Below are 26,824 nucleotides of genomic sequence, written 5' to 3' on the forward strand. Positions count from 1 at the left end.
CAATGGTGCTAGCTGTACTAATCCTTTACCTACAATCTACATCAACGAAATCGACGACGACGACGACAATAATGAACAATAATCGATATAGTTAAGGTTAAATTTAACATTGAATTTACTCTGCAAACATAATTTATTACATATAAAATTAAGATCTTTACTGTAAACATTTTTTCCCCATTGCGCCTTCCATTTTTCAGTAAATTGTTTATAAAAGTTGATGTAATCGAGATCGGTCAATTTTTTTTTACATTTTTATTTGAGGTTTTAATAATGCAGTCAAACACTTGTTATTCAGATTCATTGACTGGCCCTGGGTTCCGAGATTTTACCATTTTTATGCCTTACGGCGCTCCACTACTACCCAGATAGCACAAAATATCCTCAGTATATCCGGTCAATGTCCGTTTTAAGCTCCGGGACATGTCGAGAATATTCTGAGAAGCAAAATACTTAGTTTTTTTATATTTGTGGTGTTTTGGGAGACATTTTATTGGCAACGTTTTTGTGCGACGTCACTACTAACCATCCCAATAGGAATATTAGATTGCAAGCCAAGGACAAGTGAATCCGCAGACTCGTCGTCTTAAAACGTGGACCGAAAACTGCACCGCTATTGCGATGCGGGCACTCGTATTTCATCACCGTAAAGAAGAAAAAATTGAACGTGAAAAGCGGACCCATAGCGCAGGCGTAACAATCCGACACTTTCCGCGAATCCCAGAAACGAATTTTCAATGGAACTTTCATTCTTTTGCGGACGAGACGAATATAAACGACAAACTGGATCGAACCGGTCTAATCTGGTTTATTTGTCTCTATAATTTGCCTTTTGTTTGCATAGAGGATATTCGAGCTATTTTCTATTTACTTTTCTTTTTGATCAAATACGAAATTGATGAGTACAATAGGTAAAGTAAAGCCTTGTTTAAAAATAAAATACATTAACATAATGACAAGACTTATTTGCAATTTCGTTATATAATGGCAAAAATTGGTCAGATAAAAAAAATGCTAGTTCAAATTGAATAAAATTTGTTTCTACTTTTTAGGTATAGTAAAATAAACGCCCGAGTGAAATGAGCTTTTTTTTTATTGCTAAGAATAAATCTGGCAATTAGCAACTCAACACTTATTTTTTAATAATGGGTATGATCCCCCATTGCCCTAATAACATTGGGCATACATAGATCTAATCTATAAGCTCTGGGATCGAGGTTGGGGTACGAAGTCTATATATATATATATAATATTCGACCGGATTGAGGTCGGGACTGCATGCTGGCCTTTCCATAACTCGACAACCCACTTCTGTAATGTAATCTTGCACGATCCTTGCGATGTGCGACAGTGCATAACAATGAATTATTCTCCAATGTAGTCGGCATGTCATCTGATAAGATATTAAACCTGTTACGACACGTTTCGATTGTTTAACCGAGATCAGCACTCCTGACAAAATTAAAATCATAGTAAGCGATATTATATTCATCATTTTAGAACCTTCAAAAATACGTGAATAATATTCTACGCAAAGATAATAATAAATATAACATTTTGTGCTTTATAACAGTTAACAGTTTACTACATCAAAACAAAATTGTTAGGTTGATTGTTTAGTTAATTAAATTTAATTTTAATTAATAGACAAATATTTAATTATTTAACTTAATTGACCATTATCAAGATCAAGCCAACATTTGATTTGTCGAGTGATTAAATATTTTCAATAAGACCAATATTAATCAAGTAGTATCTTTTTCAGTAGATCTTCGAGGATAATGAAAAAAAAAATAAATTTGCTTGGACGGGGTTAAAATATGAAATTTATTCAAGAATTATGTATATACATCAAGTTGAAGATCCGGGTGTTAGAAATTTGGGATTATAGGGATCGCCTGGTTCCCTGGACAATTTTATGCACATTTCGCGGGACCTCATGATGAATATGAGCTGAGAACAAATCTCCTCCTCAAGTTCGAAATCGCCCAGATCTCTAGCGATGTACAGCTCCATGCATTTCTGCCAAAAATTTTAAGCATAACCCGACGAACAAATAAGGAAATTGCGAGTCACCTGATAAATTCTGTCGACGTACGGCATATCCTGGATCCATATGTCGTTCACTTGTCCGTAGATGCCTCTGACGAAACCAAACACCATCATAAAGTAAAGCAAGTACATGCCGATCACCCTGGAAAACCGAAAAATTAAAGTCTAAAGCTTGATTTTCAGGATGCAATCAAATCAATTATAGTATGTTATGTTAAGCAACAGGTTTAATAAAAGCTATTTTGGTCATGGGGTTGTGTAGAGAGTACTTAATGAATCAGCTTCTGAAGAATTTTGCCATAAGTAGCATTCACTGAGTGTTGTGTGATGTGACCGTCAGAATTTTGATTTACAAACCCGTGACTAAAGTGTCTGAAATGTCTAAAGTGAGTCACAAAGATGACCTTTTAAAGAGACAGTTGGGTAAAATTGGGTATTTTAAATTAGACAGTTTAAAAATGTACACTCCGTGCCAGTCTCACATTTAATTTTGCTGCCAAAATGCTAATTAAAAGTTGTAACACTGCTATTTTCGATTCCGTCTTAAGGTTAAGAGGATCGATTTCTATTTTTTTCCGTATTTTTCAGGCTTCGCGGTCACTAGTCTTAACATCTGAGATCAATGAAACAGGTTTGATAATTAGTCTGGTAGTAGTGATTTATTTTAAGGTTATAGATGTTACGAAAACTATCTGTCCCAATTAATTTTTCAAAAAAACTTCCACAGGCCGCTGTAATACTTTTTACTTTTTAAAAACTCGCTCCGCTCGTGTCAAATAAACTCGTGAGTCACGACTGTTTTAAACTGGTGCGCAGCACTTGTGCAAAACATCTGAAATCTGAACATACTCATAATTATTACGGATTCGTCGGGTCTCGTATCACGTGTTACGTAACATACTCACCCCCCACCCGTGACGATGGTCAGTGTTTCGGGTAATATTTTATCGCTCAGGACGTACAGCGTGATATAATCGCAAGAGTTGTGTATCAATTTCTTTAGGTAATATTTGTAATTTAGCTCGTTCGGGTTGCAATCCTCCCTCATCTCCCACCACATCTTGCCGTGCTCGTCCTTCCTCATTATGGCGAGCAGATTCCTGAAGGTGTCCGGTTTTCTCGTTTGGTTCTCCGGTACCGAGCGAGGATTCTCCATCACTCCGCGTATCGGCACGATTTTGCCATTGTCCATGACCCGTACGAATTTCGGTAGTATATTACGCAGTCTGATTGGAGTGGACGACGATTCGGACTCGGTGAGCATTTTGGCGAGGGTTAATCTATCCGGGTCGGGTGCGGGCGGCAGCAAAATAATGTTGCTGGCGTCAGTCAAGGTCTGAGATTCCCCCGAGGGCGTGTTTCGTACGATCGTTATCCTCAGCATCGCGCTAAATGGCGCGGCAGCTGAAAGAATTTAAACTACAAATCGAAGAAATCATATAATATAATATAGTGGCCCTAGTACGGTAAAGAAAATAACCCGCACCGCCATTTTCTTTCGAAACACCGATTTCCGATGCCGCATCCAAACTTATTGGCATCTGTCACCGGCCATGTTGGTTGTCGAATGCCGCACGCGCATGTTGGATGAACCTACTCAATTTCAAAAGTTCCTGTACTATTTGAATCTACTTTTCTAGTAGCTATATCGAGAAACCCGATATTCCTGACGATACCTTTGTAGTCTTCACTTATTATTACCTAAGTAACTAGTGTTAAAAATGAAACAACGGGAACAAAGAACGGTGTCTCTCGAAGCTAAAATATCCACAGTAACTGTTCACCTAAGCAACTCTTTCTTATCATGTATTCTAAACGCCTTTCAATTGCAATTGAAAAAATCAATAGTTTCAATCGACAATCATATAGAAATGAATATTGGATATTATTTTAAGTGATACAATAAAGAAGATATTTTTTATTGGTAAATACTGAAATAGAGTATGAGTCATTGATATCGCATAACGCTATTTTTCAAAAACCACATTGACATTAAGATTTTGGAAAAATGCGTGGACTATACTTATTACTTGTCAGTCTTTCTTGGAGCAATTTAGTTTCTTAATACCTATGTCGAATGTCGAGTGGATCCAACACTTGAAGGTAGTAAATAATGACATTCTTTTTAACCTTCATTTTTCATATAGTTGAAGATTACGACGAAATTGCATATATGTTGAGAAAACTATATGAATATAAAAAGCGTGGTCTCCTTTAAAGCAGAATATGTCGTAGTTGGAGGAAAAGCAGAAGAATCCAAATATGTACAACTTGACGTAGAAACTATCAAAAACACCAAAATGTACAGATACCTCGAAGATGGAACAGACAGAGATAAAGACAAGAATAGCCAGCAGACAAGGCAATAGAAATGGAGACAAGCTCACCACTAAAGTAAGAAACAACAATGTCAGAGAACGGATGGATTTGACAACTAATGTAGAGAAGTCTTGGAGAACACGAGTCACTTTAAATATCATACCCGAATGTTATTCGAATTTATTCAAAATACAAAAATGTACACTTGTTTACGAGACTCAAGAACTTCCTGTCGGCAGAGAAATACACTAATTTTAAAATCAGTGTACAAAGCGTCTGTCCACTATAACAAACAAATAAAAACTATTTTTATACTATTTGAGAACACGTCTTGCTGTCAATAAAAAAATATTTGACGTAAGTCTTTAATTTTTTTTCGCAGCCTACTAAGATATATATTTAAAAGAAGACAATGTTTTATCGTGATACTTGAACTGCATCTATGTCAGGCCGGGAAATTTTGGCGCTAACCTCGTACCTCCACACTTTTGAATTTTTGTATACATCATTTTTTTGTATACATCATCATTTAATTGTGGAATTTTTGTATTTCGCGTAAATCAACAACTCGACATATAATACGCTTAAAAAAAATTGAAGCCATTCCAGAAGAGACTCAGTGCTTATCTGACCTTTCTGTTATTAAAAACGATTTCTCTTCTTCCTTCCAAATGCTGGCGGGATAAATTTGCTAGTTGCATAGCAACAAGACAATCATCTGATTACAGTGTCAGGTTCCGATAACGAAATGTTTCCAACTTGTTTTTTTCCCACCCTTAAAATCAGTTAAGGCGGCTTCTTTGAGGTTTGAATTGAAAACCGTGGTTGCCATATTTTATCGTAAATATTTGGGTGACTCTTCTTACCTGGTATACCCTTTTTGCCCCAGTCAACCGTGTGATATACGCAAAAGGTCTGGGATACTGTGAAATTGAGGAAGCAATGGAATGGAGCACTAAAAATGATTGTGACAAATCGACAAAGATAGAAGTTTAATGCTTTAATGTCACTCATGCATAAAATTCGATTGAAGTATAATTAAGTATCTGTGATTCATATATTTTGTATTTGTTCAAATCGACTAGACTTCTGTTCAAAATTTAGTTCTTCTTTGCCTTATTTTTGCAAGAAAACTGTAATGTTATGTAGTTTATGGTTGAATATGCTTTCTACACTGTACGAAAAGTTTCGGTCCTATTCACTGCTTCTATTTTGGACTAACTAATCAATATTTAATCCACAATATTTTTGGATCTGCACAGAAACAACGTTTAGACGTGCTACTAAACGTCTTCATGGTTTCTGTAATTCTGTAATTTTAAAATATAATAATATTAATAATAATTATAGTTATTATTTTTAAAATTTTCAATAAATTGCAATTTAATTTTAGTCCTGCTCCCCCTGTCTGCTTTTCATTTTACTTAATTTGTTTAATATTTTTTTCTATCTGTTTTTTTGAAAGAGTTGTCCATTTCTACTTTGTTTCGCTGCAGGCACCAATAATATATTCAAGTTGATTTGGTTCAGTTCCCATATCACCTGATTCCCCGTCCCTTCGTGGCCATTTAATGCGAATGTTCGCTATTTGACAACTTACAGTTGACTTCGTCGACCAGTTTCTTATAGTCGATGGGCGAAATGGTCCACAACCGCGATGCGTACGTCTTGAGCCGTGTGGCGACTATATCTTCCGGTCCGAAATCATCGAACGTTTTTTCCGCGATATCGATATTGTTGAAGGCAAGCTGCATCGCTTCGTAGTCCTCCTGGTCGAACCTGATCAAATCCGACGTAAAGATCCACGTGGCCGCCTCGTAATAGCCCAGGTTTAATTTCAGACCGACCAGGATGACGGTGGAAGTCTGACTGACTGATCGTCCCATTGAGAATATCACGAGAGGCGCGATTATGATGAGTATGAGGAAGAGGAGGCGGCATCCGCCTGTCAAGTACTTCAGATTTTTTCCCCTCGCCCTCCCCCCTGCCGGTATCTGAACTCCGCCCGCTTCCTGCTCACACTGACACTCCACGTTAAGGGAACACCCATCGTTGAAAATTCCTCGCTTACCTTTTGCAGGTATATGTTCGAAGTGATGTCCTCGACTTTGAACCACTCGCTGACGGTGAGGGAGGTGTCGGTGCACGTCCAATCGATGAGCGTCCTTATCTCGAAAATGTACGGTATAACGGAATAGAGCTGGAACGCTAGCGCGTTGAACATTCCGTGCGCCTTCCAAAGGCAGTGCCCGTAAATCCTCAACGGATACCCCCTGCCTATCTGATGCGCCGAAAGCAGGAAGTAGACGCATTTGAAAAAATAAAACACCTGCAGGGGTCTGGTGTGCTGAAGCCACCTGAAATTCGTCTAGTCAAACCCAACTATGATCCGTAAGTTGCTGAACGTACCTCTGAGCGGTTAAGGGGATCATAATCAGCAGTAATCCGTGGAACAGGATCACCTGGGTATAGTGGAACACTAGCTTGCCGAATCTGTTTTTCCGCAGGTATAGCCACCGATCGATCAGCATTAGACCGAAATATGCGAGGGTGACTATAACGAACTTGACCGAGATCGTATTTTGAGAAGCGTAGTCGATGAAACCGGTTTCTTCCGATTGAACCTGAAACCGATCTATATTTCAAATAACCTGAAGACACTTAGAACTTTGAAGACATTTAGAGATCGAGGTTACCTCTGGAGTGACGAGGGTAGGGTGAAAAGATTTCGGCCTGATCAAAAGGTGGCGCCACTAGGTTTACTTTTGCAGCAGAGCGTACAGTTCCATTCATACCAAGCTTGTATGGACAGTTTACGTTGTTTTCGTGAATGGAAAAGCTGGAAGAAAGTGCTGGCATCTAGTTGAAAGGTTTTAAACCAAAACACATTAAAGAAGAGATGGATTTAACACAACATACTCAACTAGCAGTGGGTTTCTGAATTCCATGGGAAATGGGGACCCATTGACGTCACATCTTCAAAAATGATTGAGAAAATCTATCAAATAACGATGGGAGACCGCATGTTGAAAGTGCATGAAGATAGCTGAGACCTGTGCGAAATATTTTGCACACAAAGAACAGTCAAAACAGTGAGTTGCAAAATTGGAACCAACTCGAAAGAAGGCTAAAATAATTTTATCGGCAAACAATTATATAAATTGATTATGCTGAAAAGGGACAGACAATCACTGGTCAAATTAAACGACCTTATTCGTCAATTTTTGCCATGTCCAAAATTCACGAATTGATGCCGCAACCTCCCTAGTCCCCAGGCGTAGCCTCCAGCGACTATTACCTGTTTCCTAACCCCAAAAAATACCTTGGCGGTAAAAGTATTTTTAGTATTTTGAAAAGCTTGACGAATCTACGTTTAAAACTGATATAACTAAACCAGAACACCGTTATAAGAAATGTATCAGTATTGATGAAGATCATGTTCAAAAATAAAGCAAAAACAAAATTTTTTTTCTTGCTCAGGCCGGAAACTTTTCACCCCACCCTCGTATATCAACCAAAATGTACTTATATATACTTATCTAATTTATAAACGACTTTAAAGGCAATTTTTGTACCCAAGGCAGTAATTTAATGTTTTTAATATTTCCTAATCCGTCGCATCTCCTCGATGCATTAGAGAGTTTAATTATATTTCACTTTTCATTCTCAATTTACGGTATAGGTCCTTTTTCATTCATTTTAATGTCGGGTACTAAAAAAGTAGCCGTTCCCTATCTTCAATCAATCCTTACTTGATGAGCTTAACAAACCGCTAAGCTCTGATGAAAATTAGATAAAATCTTCGACTTTACAAAATAGTCAGCTGGTTTCGTTTTATTCTTGAATGAATTAACTTTAAAATTGTACACTTACATCGAAAGATTGGAAGAAAAAGATGAGCACGAAGAAGTTGACCAGGTCGCAAAGGAACATCGGAGTGTAAACGTCGTCAGGCACTTGTAGCGAAGGCTGAATCAGTTGCTGCATGAACAACAGTATGATTTCTCCGTATTTGCGTGCTCTGGAATTTCGCAAAATAAAACAGGCAAACCTACGAGTTGGTCCCATACCCATCGATAACAGATTTGGGGAAGTAGTCGCCTAGAGCAATGTCCCTACTGTTTATGTTGAATATTTTCATCCTTTGGCGCGTTTTTGGCGTTGTTTTTGCATCAGTACTAAAACGGAATAAAAATATAGGTCAACAGAGGTTTTTGTTGAATGCTAGGGCACCTCTGCGCAGCCCTGTAGGGTTCCAGCTGTCCGTCCCGAATAACGTAGTCTCCGTCTGCTAGCAACGTCGATGTGCGATATTCTGTCGATTTCCAAAGTCCCAACCTAACGGAGCAACGTAGCAAACACCGTGATTATAATGATTTCCTTTGTTTAAATGTCTTTGTAAATGCAAACTAAGACCGAGAACGCGTTCATCATTACTTTAATAAAAACACCAAATACTAACTAATTAATAAGTTAGTACAAAATTAACTTTAACAATATTTCGATTTTTGAAATTATGCTGCACGGTCCAGGGGCGCGCAAAACAAAATTTTCCTAAACTTTTATACAGCATACCGATTTTGGTATTTTAATTCACCCGCAATATTACAATGTAATGGCAAATGTAATGCCTCTGTTAACATAAAATGATCTTAGATACAAATAAACAGACAAAGGATAGAATTGTTTAAATATTGTTAGCGTCCTCTTGTTCTAAAAAATTATTGCCAGCTTTCTAACTAGGCTCTAAATCCACGTAAAAAAATATTTACTTCTTTTTAACTAACATGTGTAGTTAGTGAGATCTATGTGATGATTGCCCAATTATACAGGGTATCCCTTTTAAGTGGTACCACTACTGAAAGTTAGTTTCCCATTCAACGCTCACTTACAGTGTTTTCAAATGTCTTTTAGTTTAGTTTAGAGAGCAATTTCCTGAGGATTTTAACTGCTTCCACTAGTATACTAAAGAATGGCAAAACCCACCAATTTATCTGCTAATATTCCTACCTTTGTCTATTACACCCCGACGTCGTACCAATTACCGGATAATTACAGTAATTTTAACTAAAAAACAGGATCGGATTTTTGAAAAATTGCCACGAAAAATTATTACGCGATATTACTCTAGAATTAGTGAAAGTGTACCAAATGCATCGACAAGAAAAGAAGAAATTATCAATTGACTGCCCAGTAAGTGGATTAATTACCCAGGAGTTGGTAAAAATTATCAAAATATTACAAAACATGATGATACAGACGAACTAAATACTGAAATGGATAATCAAGTTTTAAGATTACCATTGTATATTTAATGAATTGCTGAGTGCTAATATGCTAATATTGCAAGTGAGGCAAGGCATTTTTAAAATTTTTATTGCATTTTTGAGTTGATTTAATCATTATTGTTTCATGTAGATTCACCTACTTATATATTCGCATATCATTATCTTTTATTACATCTCTAATTCCGTCTCTCTTACTCCAAAGTAATATAATCGTAATCGTTAGTTGATCAGGTAGATCTTAAGGGCGGAACACCATCTGTTGAAATTTATGTGGGAGCAAGATAAACAATTCTGACTATATTTCAGAAACAGTTTTCATTTTAATAAACACATTTCTCTCCTGACCTTACCAACGCAAAATCGTCCTGTGAAAAAACAGAAGGGACAACAGCACCAAATCGAAACCGATTTTCGATTCGGTGTGAAGGCCGAGGAAATGGGGCGGATAAAACGGTCCGACGTTTTGCTGCTCGCTCCACGGCAACGGGTGCAGTCTGAACAGCGCTTTGATTATCAACATAACCTGAAAGTAGTCGCATAAGATCGCGCGCGACAGCAATGCGAACTAACCAGGACGTAGGAGATGATCGCGACCCAAAACATCCTGGTCGGTTTTGGGATGACCAACGTGCCCCAGCAGAACACCAGGAGCGGTAACGGGACCGAACAGAAGTCGTTTACCACCGCTTGGAGGAGGATTATGATCAGGTAGCACCACCACTCCGAACGCGTGAGTAGAAAGTGCCAACAAGCGAGGTAAAGTTTTCCGAGTATGGAATAGTTGATCGGGTCGACTCCGTGAGGCACCTGATCTTGCCTAAGAGATTTTATATGGTGAATTTTTACAGGTTAATCATGTCGGGATTTGCTTTCTTACTGCGAAGTAATGGTTACGGAAATAGAGTAAAAATGTAACAATGTTGGTTAATTTTTACTAACTTTAATAGCAAAAACCACTTTAAATAAGTATTCCTATGAAACCTGTTTTCACAATTGAAATTTGTTTATTCTCCTGGAAAATGGTTGCATTCTGAGAGATATTAGAATACCATTTCTGTGAAAAAACAAAACCTTAACCGAATTTCAATAAAAACAAACAAAATATTCATTGGGGTAGTAGTTACGACACACATTGGATGATTATTTCGACCCTCTGAAATTCTAAAAACTAATTTTTTTAATTTAAATGTCTTTTGCTACGCGAACCTAAACAGTAGCCAAAAACTGTTATATCTATGCAGCTACTATACATATGGAGCCGTTCCTATGCTGATCACACAGACTTTTTTGAAGCCAACATCAAAAAATGTTGAAAGAGGGCATACAACATGGCCAATACTTTCAACATTATATGGTTTATAAAGCAAATGTGTTTTTAATATTATATTTATTAATTAACTTCTGATAGATTAGTGACGATGCACGACTTAATCTAATTAATAAGGATTTTAAAAATACACTAAAAAAACTTGATATGACAGAACTTTACTTGTTTGCAATGGCCCATAACTCAACCCCTTATAAGAAAGTACCCTTTATAAAGTTCTCCAAACAATATACCATTTTTACGACATAATCCGGTATTTAACTTTGGTAAATTTTTATTTCATCAATCAATCATCAATTTTATTCATGGTCAAAAGCTAGATTGATAAAAACAGCAATTTTTGTACTAAAGGACGTTGATTGAAAAACTCGGTTCTTATAATTGGCTCACGTCGATTTCAATAATTCGCTGTACGATTCGGACGGCTGCCATATTTGATTTGATGTCGCCCTCCTGCCGACGTAATAATCCGTTTTCATCAGCACGAGCCGTTCCCGCTTCATCTCTTCCAAAATGTCTCTCAGATCGCTCGATTTGTGGTTCAGGAATAACGTAAAACTAACCACGCAAGCCTCTATAAATCCCCAAACGACTTTGACAATGCCGAACGAATCGTGAGGTTCCTCCACTAATTCGATGTCGTCCGCGTCGCTGCTGGTAGTCGCTCTGTCCTCTTGAGGAACCGACGCCTTACCCAAATCTTCTCCCTGAAATGTGGTACGTGTTCAAAGTTCAAGTGACTCCTCTTGACTCGAAACTTTCAGACATTCCCGCATTTTCGATTCGTTGTTCCGTTTTTCCGAAAGAACCGGAAAAATACAATTCCCGAACAATCCTTTCAGTTACTTAGCGATATTAAAAAAAGAAAGGTGGATTCGGAATGTCGAGTTTTTACCCAAGAATGGATGTGCTTTCTTTGCAATACAACTGTTGCAGTTTTAAAAGAACATAACATTCAACGCCATTTCAAGAGCAAACAAGAAAACCACTACTACTCATCGGTAAGTGAAGAGGTGAAAAAAATTAGTCAACACAATATTGCTAAATCTAGTAAAGCATTTTCAGATGGAGGTATTATGTGCCCTGAAAATAAAAACGATTTTCAGTCACTGTCTCTCTCAGGAAGAACACAATCACCGAGAGAATTGAAAATATTGATAAAAATCTAATTTCACAACTGACTACAAAAATTCAAAAATTTATTTTTTATTCAATTACCATGGACGAAAGAACAGATATCAGCGATACTGCGCAGTTACTCGTATTTTGTAAGGGGAATCAACGCCCACTTTGAAATTACAGAAGAAGTTTCTTGACGATATTTGGCAATACCTGAAGAGTTTTAAATTACAGTTATTATTATTTACTAATCAGATCTCTAAATCTGATTTTCCAAGAATACAATTCTTAAAATTCACTATATCAAACAATAAGATTATCAAACAAACTTTTCATACAGTACCATTACTAAAATTTTATAAAAATTTGAGTCCAGATAATATCCCAAATCTAATTACTCATGCAATGAAGATAATGACAATGTTCGGCTCATCTTATATATGCAAAAAAATCTTTTCAACAATGAAGCTTAGGAGAACTTCTTTAAGGTGCAAAATTACAGATGAGCACCTTTCATCAGTTTTAAGAATTTCTGCTTCGCAAATGGAACCGGACTATGATGAAATTTTGATAAAACAGTCTCAATTTCATTTTTCTCGTGCACCATCAACCACTAATGACACCAGAAAGGAAAGCGGTAATATTTCACATCAAGAGCTACACTAAATTCATTTTATATTTTGTGCTTATATTTTTCTTACCTTTTGCATTTTTACTATTAAAATAGTATATGTAAACACATAAATTTTTTAACGATTGGCCCTCTACGATCGTCTAGTTATTACAAATGGCCCTTCTTAAAACAAGTCTCCCCGCCACTGTTATAGATTGTTGTTTTTATATATTTTGTTGTTATAGTTTCGCTACCAGTTTTATCATGTTTACGCTTTACTTTGTACTTGTTACACCAAACAGTTTTGAAAAATAGCGCATGACGCCTATCCGTTTTAACTTACGTTGTGCGCTGTCAAGTGACAGGAACTGGCCAATTGCTTGGGTTTTCTACCATAAGAGAATAAATATGCAAATCAAAAACGTTTAGATAAAATACATGTGTATACCGAGTTAGTAAAAAGTATCGGGACACTTAAATATCCAAAGCTGGAACGATAAAAATCATTTTTGAACATGGAGACGTTAAAAATGATGAAAGTTTCGAAATAAAATTTCAAAACTTTTTCTCTTAATTACGGAGCTATGGCAACACCGCCTCTTCTGAAAACAATACCGGAATAAGATATTCCATTTAGAATAACAACCAATTACCAATAACCAATTTTTTTTTAATTCTGCATGTTCAAAAGTCCCCAGATATTTATTTTTATCGTTCCAGCTTTGGCAGATTCGAAGGTATTTAGATGTTCCGGTACTTTTTACTGACCTTGTATGTTAGACGTATGTATGTTTCATATAAAATGTTAAAAACTTTAACCGACCGTCTGGGCCATTGCTAAAAACATCCGACAGTGTTGAAATATAATTGAAATCCTACCCGCATTCTTGCAGCTTTCAGAGTTCGCCTTTTATTCCTTTCCTTTAACACGCCACGGATTCCGTTTTGAGTCAATTCGATTAGAAACTAAAACCAAAATTCAATGCCGAAAGGGCATACAAATTTAAATTTTCTACCTCGCTAATTAACATCGGATCATACGGGTCATGATCTCGTTCATTATCGTCGCCTGTCTCGTACATCCAATCGATATCGTCATTGTCGATCTCGTCGAACAGATAATAATCCCCCGATTGCAACACTGAAATTCGTACAGATAAAATAGTCCAAAAATACCAAACGACCCTTTAATAACCCCTTAATGACGATTAATAGGCTGCTAGTAGTAGCAGCTTTTAGCTACAATGTAAAAAGGGGCACTTTTAAATCCGTATTCGTTGAAAATTACCTAGGAAATCTGGTGGAGTCCTTTGGTTCTTATGTCGATGTTCCCAACTTTTGTTAAATAATTTAAATTTATTAAAAACAGTCATTAAATACGAAATTTTGCAAAAATCCTCATAATAGTTACGACCATGGTTACCTTACTATGCTGGATTTCCTCATCTCAATCTATCAACACTACAAAATACTCCGGATTCATTTTAGTCACAAATATTTTGAATTTATGAAATTCAAGTACCAGATAATCAGATTTAGACACAAGTGTAACTTTAATTGGGCTAAATTGTGATGATAATGCGAGTCATCAGTACAATTAATGTTTCTACCTAAAAATTCTTGCTTTTTATTGCGTCTTTGTTTTCAAAAATTGAACTGTAGTGGCTTTTACTTGATGAAAATCCATTTATCAAAATAAATAAGAACAAAAAGTTCAGATTTTCACGAAATTATATATTATGACATGACAATTGTTTCGACAACACCGTGTCTTTATCATTTTGCTAAAGACACGATGTTGTCGAAACAATTGTCAAGTCATAATATATAATTTCGTGAAAATCTGAACTTTTAGTTCTTATTTCTTTGTTTTCAATTTAATCATGGCATTTTTTTTTAATTATAATAGGCAAAGATAAAAACAAACATCTACACAATAAAAAAATCACAATTCTAATAAGAAAAAAATAAAAGTTTTAACCTTTTTTATGTAAAGAAACTGCTAATTTGTTTATCAACACTAGCACTATATGAAGGTAAAAGTAGCAAAGGATTCTTTTCTTTTATGGCTAAATCTTTAAGCTGAAGATGTTTTTGTAAGGGGAAGGTACATTAAGTTAAGTTTCAGTTTTTTACAGATACTGCCAAATTTCCTAATGTAAGAATCCCTGGTTTGACAAAAACTGAATCACAGCAATATTTTATGGCTGGAAATCACTATTTCACGATTTGGATAGAGTTTCGGAGATACCAATTCGATAGACAGTCGCAGATTCACTGCTTAATCATTGTTATTTTCAAATTTCTCGGGGAGTATCGAACTGAATCAAAGACCGTTAGTTTTTGGGTATATTTTCGCAAAACGCGAATACACTCACTGACAGGACCGTCAAAATTGACAAACGTCAAAATTCAAGGCGAAAATATCTCCGAAAATATCCGATTGCTCCCAATCCCGGAAATGTCCGAAGTGTCCCGCACGCTAGATCCGTGAATAATTAGCCATTTTACAGACGGGAGTAGAAAAAAACTTTTATTTCAAAATCATGCAAGAAAAACACTGACCAGAAACAATCTCTCTTCCGATTAAAATTCATTCTGCCGAGGGCTTTGTAATTAAGGGAAATGGGAATTTTATTTCTTCACAGTTAGGTGAAAGCAGCTTTATATACAAGGTGTCCCATTTGTAAAAAGATGTGCCGTTTTTATAGTTAGACAACGAATTTCCTCAATTTAGCCCACCTTGCATTATGTTTTGCAACTTAGACTTGGTTGATAGCTAGTGTCTAGTTTTTATTCTCATGTACTAAGACACAAATAAAAATTCGACACCCTCCAAAATGTATAGACCATTTCTACGCTTTTCATTCCACAACTTACCCCGAATATGGTTTTGCTTCCTGCTAAAATAGTTCTCGCCCTGCACTCTTACGTGAACCTTTCGAATCTTCTCCATTTTCCGCTTCATTTTGTCCCTTATTTGCTGATCTTCTTCGTCGATCGCCTTCCTCTTCTTCAAGTCCATCGCTTCTATCAATTCGGCACCTGAATTCAAGCAATAGACATCGTGTACTCGTCATATTGAAAACCTACCCCTGAACGCCAAAATGGTAAATATTTTCTCGTCGTTGACTATGTGGAAGAAATTGTAGCTGTAAAACAGTCGCCTCTGCGCCAACAACAAACAGAAACAGATTATATCCCATCCGAGTCCCATGTGTTCGGTCTGAAGTTGGCAGTTGGTCTCCATCTTGAGGTCGGGCACGTCATCGACGTCGCCGAATCTGTCCACGCAGCCCACGGCGAGCAGATGAAACACGTAACAATGTCCTTCCAGATAGTAATACGCCAGGATGCAGCCCAGAAGCTGGCTTCCCACGCGCAGTATCATGACGACGATAGTGTAAGCAATCAGTAGATTCCATCTGAAAAAGATCATTGCTACCGCTGGAGGAAGTCTCCTGTCCGCCGGTCACCTCCGTATGATCGAGTTTATGGGTCTGAGGTACATTTCGCTGCCTTCCCAAAGGAAAATGCAAGCGAGGCTGAGGTACCCGAACGTGTAGATGCCCAGACGCATAGCCCCGGCGAGGTACATCGAAAACAACGACACCGAACACAGGGAGCACAGAAAACTCTTTTTGATTACGTCCAAAACTGACCTGAAAGCACACCCACGACTTGCAAATTATCCCACCGTAACCCACTCCTTCCTACGTTGCGTTGCTGATAAAATCTGGTACCGGATTGGTGAAACGCTTGTTTTCGATCAAATGGACGACGCTTTCGTTGCTCCCGCCTGGGTATGCCTCGCCGGTGTAGCTCTTCTCGATCCGGAATACCCGCCACTGGTCGACCATGAGGAGGAGTAGTACAAAGTCGAGGAGGAGTTTTTTTATTTTCGGCGGATACGCGTCGTTTCTGATAAACAACCACTTCTGGAGACGGATATATATTTCGTGCTGGTTCCAGTATTTCGTAACTGATGGGAGAACAATCACGGTTGCTGCAGATTCTCGTTTCGGATTTATATGATGGATATTGCGGTGAACGCTTTAAAAATATTTTCATTTCGAATATGCAGGGGTCTATTATGGTTGCATTTAAAAATTGCTTTCTTATTGTACAGAGTGGTCCAAATTCGAATCAGGGAAGGTTTAGTTTTAACGTATGGGGAATTTTAAATGCCGAAAGGTACCAACAAATTCTAGAAGAGCAGGAAATTCCTTTTATGGACGTCTTGCCAATACAGCAAAAGCTATACTTTCAACATGACCGTGCACCACCTCTACTGGAAGGGAATTGGGAAGAGGCACATCGTACCGCATTCACTCAACTTCTTAATGCGTAAAATTGCGTCAAGAGAAGATGTAGGATACGTTTACAAGAAAAGGGCCGTCAATTTGAGCATTTGTTTTAGAAAGAAACTTGTTAGATGTAGATTTTAAGTGTTAGATAGTTTAACTATTAAAAATTTTAAATAAAAAAATTGCTTTTAACAATTTTATTTCCGTTTATCATTTTAGGGTCGGTAATTATTGTAAATTAGAAGTTAAATGCGAGGTTGCTGTATCCCCTCGTGTCGTAGAAAACTTGATTGTGCATAAAAAAAACAATATAATTGCATCTACACATTTAGGGTGCGCAAAAATATATTTTAAACTATTTAAAAAAAAAAATTATTAGAAAACTGATTTTTTTCAAAAATTGGGCAGAAATATAGCTTTGTGTGATATCCAGGGAAGTAAAGGCGCTAAAACGAAACGGGTAAAATAGAGAGATTCCCGCTTAAAGAAACTTTTTTCCTAAAACTCTGTTCTTGCAATTAAAACAGTTATAGAGGGCCTTTAAAATCGCACATTTTTGAGAATCACCGTGTAGCTCAAAAACGCCTTTATGCGGTTTTCAGTTTTGCAAATGCTTAGAGCCATAGAGGCCTATCGAATTTGGATCACCCTGTACAAAATAAATAAGAACCAAAAGTTGAGATTTTCACAAGGTGACACGCGGTAATAATAAATGGATCTTCGTCAAGTAAAAGCCACCTCAGTTCCACCCTGTACACATTATCCCAAATCGAGTTGTGGATTCCATAGATCTTGTGGCCTACTTACTGTCGCAAGTGCTAGGAGGCCACCCCAGGGCGCTATAGTACTGGTACATCAAGGAAATAGCCAGGCCGCAAGTGAGGACGGGCCATATTTTCGCCAACGTCGCTCGACTCATCGCGAACACTATCAAGAGTACAATCGAATAGATGAGCGCCATCAAGTCCATGCGAAATCTCATCGCTATGGTGCACATCCCGAAACAAATCTGTGCAATCGCAAACGGTCAATGGCATCATCCGTTAAAATGGCGCATACGTATACTTCAAGGCCGAATTTATAGAATCCGTAATCGGCCAAATACTTGACCATGTTAAGGAAACTGGCGTGGGAGTTTCCGAAGTTCACCTCGGGGAACATGGCGGCAGGTTCCTCGGTGGATGAAATACCCGCTGCCATCCTACGGTTAAGGTGCCTCAGCGCTGCCACCTTGTAGATGGTGGTGGTCGCGATATAGCTAAACGCCATTGAGTAATCCGTGGTCGACGAATAGACGCCGTCAGTTTTTGCTGAAAAACCGATCCATTCGGCTGTGTTGCGTGTAACGTTGTAAATCCGATCGCCTCGTCGCTAGAAAAATGACATACAGAAGCCGCAAGTCATACTAATACAGGAATAAGTTGCACAAAGCAGCATATAGAACACTACAGTTTCTTTGATTTATCGGACTGCCAGGCCAATCAACAGGTACACGCAGCTACCCAATTACAGAATGACGCAATATTGGTTTATATTATTTAACATTATACACGATTATTATTGTTAAAGCTTAACTGTGAATCAAGACCAATGAACGAGTCTTTTATTCATCTGTTTATTATCAAGCGTTAAGCCTGTAATAAGAATATATCGACTTTTATCAAGATTTAAGAATAATCTGCGGTTACGAGGCTTCGACAAAAGGGGACAATTTTTGGGAAATTGTGACGGTATACCTTCCGGCGCCGGGCTCTTTTTAGGAGTCAAATTGAGCAATATTTTTTCAGTAGAATTTTCCGAAAATCCAGATATGACAACACTCTCGTTCGTAGGAACTGATGAAATGTGGGACAGATATTTTTACTACCAGCACCATTAAAAGTTAACAACAGATGCATTTATTAAAAATTCTAAAGTAATTAAACAGTGTTGTAGTATAGCACAAAGAACTTCATTGAAATTTTTGGTAATTCTGTATATTTATCGCGATTTTTCCGACATCAAATCAAACGAAGCTCTGTTCGCTGGGTAATTTCTTTCACTATGTAAATTTTCCATTGATAAAAGCTGAGTATAATTGAGTACAAAGCTCCTTTTTTCCAAAAATTAATCAGATATATCCAAATTTTAAACAATATTGTTTTTCTAGACCAGGAATACTCTCTGTCTCTTTGCTCCGTCCAACAAATTCGAACATTAACTTTTTAGTTAAAAAAATTCAAAGGTCATACTGAAAATGTGTCTACTAATCAAATAAATGTTACATTACAGATTAACCTTATCAGTACTGCCTGAATCGCCAAATGTGCCGATACAATTAGGGACGTAGACACTTTCAGAGAAAGCAACTAGAACGCTGCCTGTGGTTGTACTAGAACTGGAGCTATGGAACCTCCATTACAATGTTTACTGATTTCACAACATAAGCGAAGTTTTCCAAGATTCAATAATGATAAGTTTAACTTATCCCTGATGGAAAAATATCTTTTTTTTCTGCTTATCGGCTTCCAGTTGAGTAGAGCAAAAAGGGGCATACTTACGAATTGACACGTGACGTCAAGTCTCCTATGATTTTGGGTAGTTAGAACGTACGCCAATTGGGACACCAGCGTCGCGCATACCACGACGGACGTAAAGTGGATTGCGAATCTGGTGGCCGTTTTTCCAAATAGCTGTGCCAGGCTTATCACGGCGACCACCACCATGAAAATGAAGCACTTGAAGAAGACGGCGTAAGACACGGCGATTACGAAGGCGACTTTGGGCAAGTGGAACTCGCATATCAAAAACAGGACGTTTATGAACTGGGAATAATCGCGCCTAATTCGGGACCAAGTGGAATCTGAGAAACAGTTGGCGTGTTAAAACTGACATTATTTTTTTAAATTAATGTATTTAACTTAACAAATAATAATGTGTAAAAAAGACTCACAGCTTAAAATCGGATGATCTTTAATATAGGTTAAGTTAAATTAATATCAGATGAATAGTTTCTAGAAAAAAAAACAGTGGGTCGATTTCTATGCACGCAAGTTCAGTTACAAATCTTTTTTTTAATTTATTTATAATAAATAAAAATGAGTTTCTCTTTAATTTGGTAGACCCGTACGTTGTTGGTGCATTTTCCCAAAGCTGTCGAGGTATATACTTTACCGGGTTTCTTGTGGTTATCCTCTTCGTCCAAATACCCTTCCGATGACGGATCAGTTAATTTATCGAAATCGATTTGAAAATAACGGAGCTGTAATACTGAAACGATTTGAAAGAAAAGCGCCGGCGCTAACTTAACGAACAGCTGCTTGATGGTCTGGACGTGCTGATATCCCAATTTATTTAATCTAAAAGAAGAACCGACGCGTCAAGAATTTTTGGTATGGTTCACCGAAAGATATACCGCTTTTACAACCTTTTAGGGTTTCGACTTCGGAATGAGTTTGTTGTAGTAAAGTGGAAGGCACCGTACTTTTCAGCACGTGTACCGCAAGTCAGGCACAAGAAATGTGCCATGAAGACAGTTGTATTTTAAGAGTAGGGAAATTTTCTTTGGTTAAACTGTTATATTAATTCCTAGGAACACATGACGGCACACATCTTTGAAAAAAGGCTTTCTGAAAAATTGCTTCCCAATATATCACAAAACAGCGTTGTCATTCAAAATTTTTTGCTTGAACCTGATATGAATTTTGAAAATTCCTACACAAGGGCCATGGAGCGGGGCTTCAAAGTTGTCCGTTTTTGACCATATCGCTGCAATTTTAATCCGATAGAAAAAATATCTGTTTCTAGTTGGAAAAAATGTGTAGAAGAAGAAAATGTCTACAGAAGTCGACTAGTGACAGACTTAATTAGTAATGTGGGAGGAGGAGTCCAGTGACGATTGAAGTGAAATAACTTTTTTTTATAAATATTCTAGCATTGTTTTATAACTAAATTTACTCCTTTATTTATATTTATAATAAACGTTTTAAGGTAAGAATGGAATTTTCACTGCATAGACTGATAATAATTGAGGAATCTCACCGACGAAACTCTACACAAATCCATCAGCCATTTGTATGCACGAAGTACCGAAGTACAGCTCTGGAACGTCATTGCAGAATTGCGGAATTGAATTAAAGGTTAGACCTTCATAAAAATTCACCAAAGTTAAATACCGGATCATGTGGTAAAAACGGTATATCGTTGCGCGAACTTTACGCTGAAGTCATACGTGTCATCGTCCAAGTGTTGTTTTATGGCAGAGCGGGCGAAACTGAACTGGTATAAATACACGGAAAATAAGTTGAACATGGCGTAGCAAATCGTCAGCCACCAATAAAATCGCAGAAATTGTTTCCAACGCTTGAAGGGCAACAGCTGGAACGAAAGAAATTATATACTTACGGGCAGCGCCAAAATTTCCAGGCCTGAATATGAAAGAAACAAAGTAGAGTAACAATTTTTCTATTATTTTTCAATATAATCACCCTTAACTTCAATACACTTATTAAAATATTCTTTTGGTTTGACTGCAAAGTGAGCTGAAACAGCCCTTTTAACTCAACTTCGTCGTTAAAGCGCCGTCCACGTAAGTCCTTTTTCAAATATCGAAACAAATAATAGTCGCTGGGGGCCATATCTGGACTATAAGGAGGATGATCTACCTGTTGGAACCCACACTCTAAAATGACAGCTTGTGCAACACCAGCAGTATGCACACCTCTGGTCATTTTTGCTCTACGTTTTACAGGTATGCAGTCTTGCAATTTATGGAATGATGTTCCGTAATATTAACCATTGACAGTGATATTAGTTTCTTTAAAATCCGTCAAAAGAATTCCTTCACAATCCGAAAAGACCTTGGAGGTGCTTCACCCTTACGACGCCACTCCATTGATTCTTTTTTCGATAGAGGGTCATAATAGAGAATCATAGTTTCATCTCCCGTCACAGGCTTCGGTTCCGACCCACAGAGTTCCAAAAAAGACCGCGCGCACTCGACACGGCGTTGTTTTTGAATAGCCCAAAGGTTTTTAGGAACCCATCTTGCACTAACCTTATGCATACCTAAATGATCATGCAGGATTCGACGAACACTTGTATCAGAAAGCTTAGTAATATCTGAGATTTCCTTGACCTTTAAACGTCGATCACTCAATACCACCTCTAACATAATCGCAACAACATATCCACTGGTCGACCAGTTCTTGAATCATCTTCAAAGGATTCCGGCCCCATTTGAAAAGATTTTGCCCATTCTTTCGCTACAGAATACGAAGGAGAACTATGGCCGTAACCCATCTTGTTTAAAATGCTGTCATTTTTTTTTTCGCAGCCTACTAAGACAAAGTTTTATCGTGGAGCTGCAGTATGTATCTCGTATCTCGTAGTATCTAAAATCGACAATCTAGCGCCAGGATAGTGCCTCTGGTTTTCCCGCTGTTTTTCTAATATTGCTGCGATACCACAATTATTACATCGGGTAAATGTCATAAAACTTTTCTCCATGACATATAATAACGTCATTTTCAACTTTAACAAGACAGTTGTTTCGAAATTTCAACGCTAAAGCAAACTCCGTTCTGTTTCTATCCTTTGATTTTGGAGGTCGTATTCTTAAAGCCTCTGTTGAAAACTATGGACCGATTAATATATTACATTGGATTCAAAAGATATTTGGAAACATACTTTGCTTGCAAAACTTGCTAAGGAGCCATATGCAATACAACGCAAAGGCATTTAATAAGGTTAATCATGGAGCCCGGGGCAACAAATCAAAGGTTTCTCTGAGACTACTTTCTTTCGATGTGCTTTACGGATACCTTAGGCAAGTAACCTTCGTCATTCTTGTAAATGATTCACTAATCTGCATTAGTCTTTCTAACAGGCTGTTGTTTGCAGATGACCTTAAACTGTTTAAGAATATTAAGAGAGTTGAACAACTAGATAAATAGTATTACAGTGTGGTTGAGTAAAAACAAGATACTAGTCGTAGAATAAATAAAATACATTTTAATTACTTTTTAAATACATCTAGGAGTACATCTGCAAACAACGCTTAGGTTTAACATCCACAATCACGAAATTGTGAGTATAACATACATAGATGGGTAGATAGATAGTTTTATTCACAAAGCCCGGTATGTATACAGTGGATGTTTCGTCAGGAAACGAGTACATTATAGAGTAGTATAAAGATACATGAATTATGTATATAAACAATACGATAACACAGTACAGTATAGAACAGTTACAAACGGATATACAAACAGTACAAACATATGTAGAGAATATATCACAAAATTCATCAGGGCACTCCAGTAATATATATTTCCAATTCTTTCAGGTCGTAGAAAGCATTGGTTGACAGAAGCTTTCTGATGCACTTGAAACAAATTGTACTAATAAGGTCCTGCGTAATTTACCGACTTTTTGTAGAACATGTGGTTCAGTCTTGGCTTTAGAAGGTGTTCTCTGTTTCGGGTGTTATAACCGTGTGAGAGCCTTTATTCTTATGAAAGATGATGAATAATTTAAATAAATATATGCAAGTCACTGTTAGTATTTTATACTTTATAAATATATCTTTGCAGGATAGCCTCGGGGGCAGTCTGAAAATCAACCTAAGTATGAACACCCTCCCCGAATCACTCGGTTGTCCCCAGTTTACGATATTATATGAAATAGACGAGTATGCTGAGGCGCAATAGAAAGTCAACAAGGATCTTTCAAAGAATATTTAAAGCCCTGGGGTTTATAATTAGTGTTAGGGTAGTTTGAGACAAAGACTATCGGCTATGTAATGCCAAACCACATTTATAGCATGATTGACAGTTGTTTGCATTCTATGCAAAAATTCCGCTTCCGAATCAATAAATCAATTAATTCAATTTCTAAGAAAATGTTTCTTGTCAATGCGACCCCTACCTGAAACGACAGCACCAAAGTGGCGAACAGTACCAAATACACTAGTTTGAGCAAGGAGTTTTGGCCGACGAACGCTATGGCCGCCATCGTCGCCCCAACTATCCATATCCAGTACAACGTCAAGCGCTTATTAAAGTAAGCCATGGCGTCCTCAAATAAGAGACTTCCCTCTGCGCTAAAATCTGAAGGAAATGGTTGCTGGACGTGCCAAAACGAATCTCAGTACAGTACCAGTCAGAGTTTGCGTTTCTTCGACACCTATAGCTTCTTCGAGGCGTCTTTTTTGCTTATCGGCCGCCCTTTCCCTCATATATTGACGTAAACACACAGTTAGCATCACGTGACAGAGCGTCTTCACCAGCAGATGAACGAACCGGTCGCCTTGTCTCGTGTACGAGTCGATAACGAAGATACCCAGCTTGGATGGCAGTTCTTCCTCGGTGAGATCCAAACCGTAGAGGTACGTTACGACCAAAGCTAAACTCGACCAAGAAACGATGAAAGGACTCGAGGCGAGCATGATTTTCTTTTGATTGGGCAGGAGCCAGATCAAACTCGCCCAAATTAACAGGACCATTGCCATCCAACCGACGAAAGCTATACCCCACACCATCATGATGAAGTTGGCGATCAAGTACGACGAGCCCATGACCAGTATAAGAAATCCGTGCGAGTAGTAGGTGATTTTGTCGACGAACGTAGGCTCCTCTTCGATTTCAATGAGTTCGAATTCATCTTCGCTCGTGTTGTCCTGAAACGGGAGAAGGTGCGAGAGCCCTTTGTAAGCGCCGCAATGTTTACCTGCACTTTTTGCCCTGCCGTCTGCCATTTCATATGTTGGAGGGATGGGTTGGGCGTTTTGGAGATGTTCGATATATTCATCGCCATCGGCTGGAAAAGTTCAGTAAAGGATAGCAACCAAAAAAGCGTTTTATATGAATCTGAAGAGGATGGAGCCTTATACTTTAAGGTATTAACGAGTACCATTGCCGGTCCCAAGCCCGGAGGAGGGTTCCCAGGACAGGCCAGCTACCCCTTGGGGTAAAAAACCCACGGAGAATTGCTACCTGGAACGTAATGTCGAACCCAAAAGATCAAGAGCAACAACATAGAACTAACCCATGACATTCTAGAAAATACGCTCAAGTCTCTAAAGAATGGGAAAAGCCCTAGACCAGACGAGATCACCAATGAAATGCTTAAATACGGATGGAAAAAACCACAGAATGAAATTGGAAGAACGGCACGGCAATACCGATCTTCAAAAAAGAACGGAAATCAAATCCGGAAACATTGCACACAGGAATTACACAAGGCGATTCACTCAGCCCATATATATTCAATTCATTGACGGATAAAATAATAGACAACCTCCCTAGAACAGCTGGATTTAAAATGGGAAAGCCATTCTTCCATACTGTTCTTATTGCAGACACACTTTCAACACTAAAGCAAGAGAATTAAACATGCTCATCAACACCGAGAAGACTAAATGCTTAGTAACATCCAAATAACCTATAAGATGTAAGTTGGAAATCGATTCAAACATAATAGAGCAGGTAAATCACTTTAAAGATCTAGGTGCAGAAATAACGATTAACGAAGAAAGAGCAGAAACAAGAGTTGTTACAAACAGAACTCTACAATAGTTGAAATGAAAATATTAAGAACTATACGGGGTATAACTTTGTATCACAAAATACAGAACGAGCAAATCAGACAGCAGTGCGGAATACAAGACATAGGAAGGTGGGTGAGGCAAAGAGGAAGATTTTGGAACAAACACATAAAAAGAATGTAAGATGGCAGACTCGTCAAGAACGCGAAAATGGACAACCCAGTAGGGAAAAGATCTCAAGGAAGACCGCCAAAACGGTGGCGAGAACACTGGACCTCGTCTTCCGGGGAAGACGTGTTGGCAATGAACAGGCAGTAGTCTACTAATATGGTATCCATGTGAGAAAGAAAAAAAATTGTACTAGAAAAAAAAATCTAATCAACATCATCAAGGCACTTTAAGGGAACAAAATATTTTAAGATTGTCAAGAGTTGATTCGTAGCAAAGATTTGAAAATTGCCATTGTTGAAGTAGCTATGATCAGATGGCAGATACCACCTGGAAGACTATAGCATTACATTACCACTCCGTCCTTATGGTAATCTTAGTATAGAGACCCAATCATCCAAAGATGTAAGTGATCAAGTAAGCGAGAAGCTGTTTTTTGAAACTTACAACTCATGCGATATTTCTTACCTCCATTAGCAGTATTTCTTTGGCAACTAAAACGATTAAAGTGTACAATACGTAAAGCAGGACAAAATTCGAAAGGTCTATGTACGAGTCGCTCGTGGTGAATATTCTCGGATCGGAACAATTTTTCATCGTCCTGATGGGTTGTAGTTGCAATAACCTGAAATCATGTAGTTTCTTTTGCCCTCTTTATGCTGCCTACAGAAGTTGGATGTACAAGGTTCACGGTTGTAAATAGGAACAAACCAAAATCACATACTGCACTCATTTAAGAGTTCAAGATAGATGTTGGATTTGATATTTTAAAATTCACATATATTTGTTTTAATTTTAATGTTTTAGTATTATTATATAGGGTGATCCAGCTAAAATGTTAGTTATTAGTGACTATTTTCTGGATCACTAGTGTGTACTTTTTACAAAACTTCTGGATTCATCCTGCGTCGGTTTTTGCTGAGTCTGAATCAGTCTCCCAAGCTCTGAAGAAGCCAACAGGATGAATGGCGAAACGTCAGCAAGTTCGGCTCAGCAAAAACCGACGCAGGAGGAATCCAGAAGTTTTGTAAAAAGTATTACAGTAGCCTGTGAAAGTTTCTTTGAAAAATGGATCATTAGTTGTTTTTTAAATAAGTGTTAAAGTCT

The 26,824-nt window shown here is 37.7% G+C and overlaps 2 protein-coding genes across 2 annotated transcripts in view; one reads left to right on the plus strand and one right to left on the minus strand.

Annotated features, from left to right (window-relative positions):
* The window catches only part of LOC132697911 (uncharacterized), a 38,398-nt gene extending 22,163 nt beyond the window's left edge, over positions 1–16,235 (plus strand). The window contains exon 14 of the transcript XR_009618320.1: positions 16,224–16,235. The gene's annotated coding sequence lies outside the window, so the exon portion shown is untranslated. The remainder of the gene's footprint in view (positions 1–16,223) is intronic.
* On the minus strand, positions 1,815–24,760 carry LOC132698685 (piezo-type mechanosensitive ion channel component-like). The gene is made up of 25 exons (XM_060664878.1): positions 24,163–24,760; positions 23,932–24,113; positions 21,236–21,381; positions 20,179–20,363; positions 19,566–19,867; positions 18,085–18,396; positions 17,833–18,034; positions 16,436–16,724; positions 16,195–16,380; positions 15,812–16,143; positions 15,599–15,763; positions 13,735–13,859; positions 13,598–13,684; positions 11,377–11,693; positions 10,230–10,476; positions 10,010–10,182; positions 8,605–8,709; positions 8,442–8,549; positions 8,245–8,392; positions 6,781–6,995; positions 6,443–6,728; positions 5,972–6,392; positions 2,958–3,456; positions 2,077–2,194; positions 1,815–2,022 (listed from the first exon to the last, which is right to left on the minus strand). Exons 1-25 carry the CDS (start codon positions 24,758–24,760, stop codon positions 1,852–1,854), a joined length of 5,919 nt encoding a protein of 1,972 aa, XP_060520861.1. The 3' UTR covers positions 1,815–1,851.
* Between the last annotated feature and the right edge of the window lie 2,064 nt (positions 24,761–26,824).

The sequence above is a fragment of the Cylas formicarius genome, unplaced genomic scaffold, assembly GCF_029955315.1.
Source record: "Cylas formicarius isolate icCylForm1 unplaced genomic scaffold, icCylForm1.1 PGA_scaffold_2__14_contigs__length_35257938, whole genome shotgun sequence".
In the NCBI taxonomy this organism is placed as follows: domain Eukaryota; kingdom Metazoa; phylum Arthropoda; class Insecta; order Coleoptera; family Brentidae; genus Cylas; species Cylas formicarius.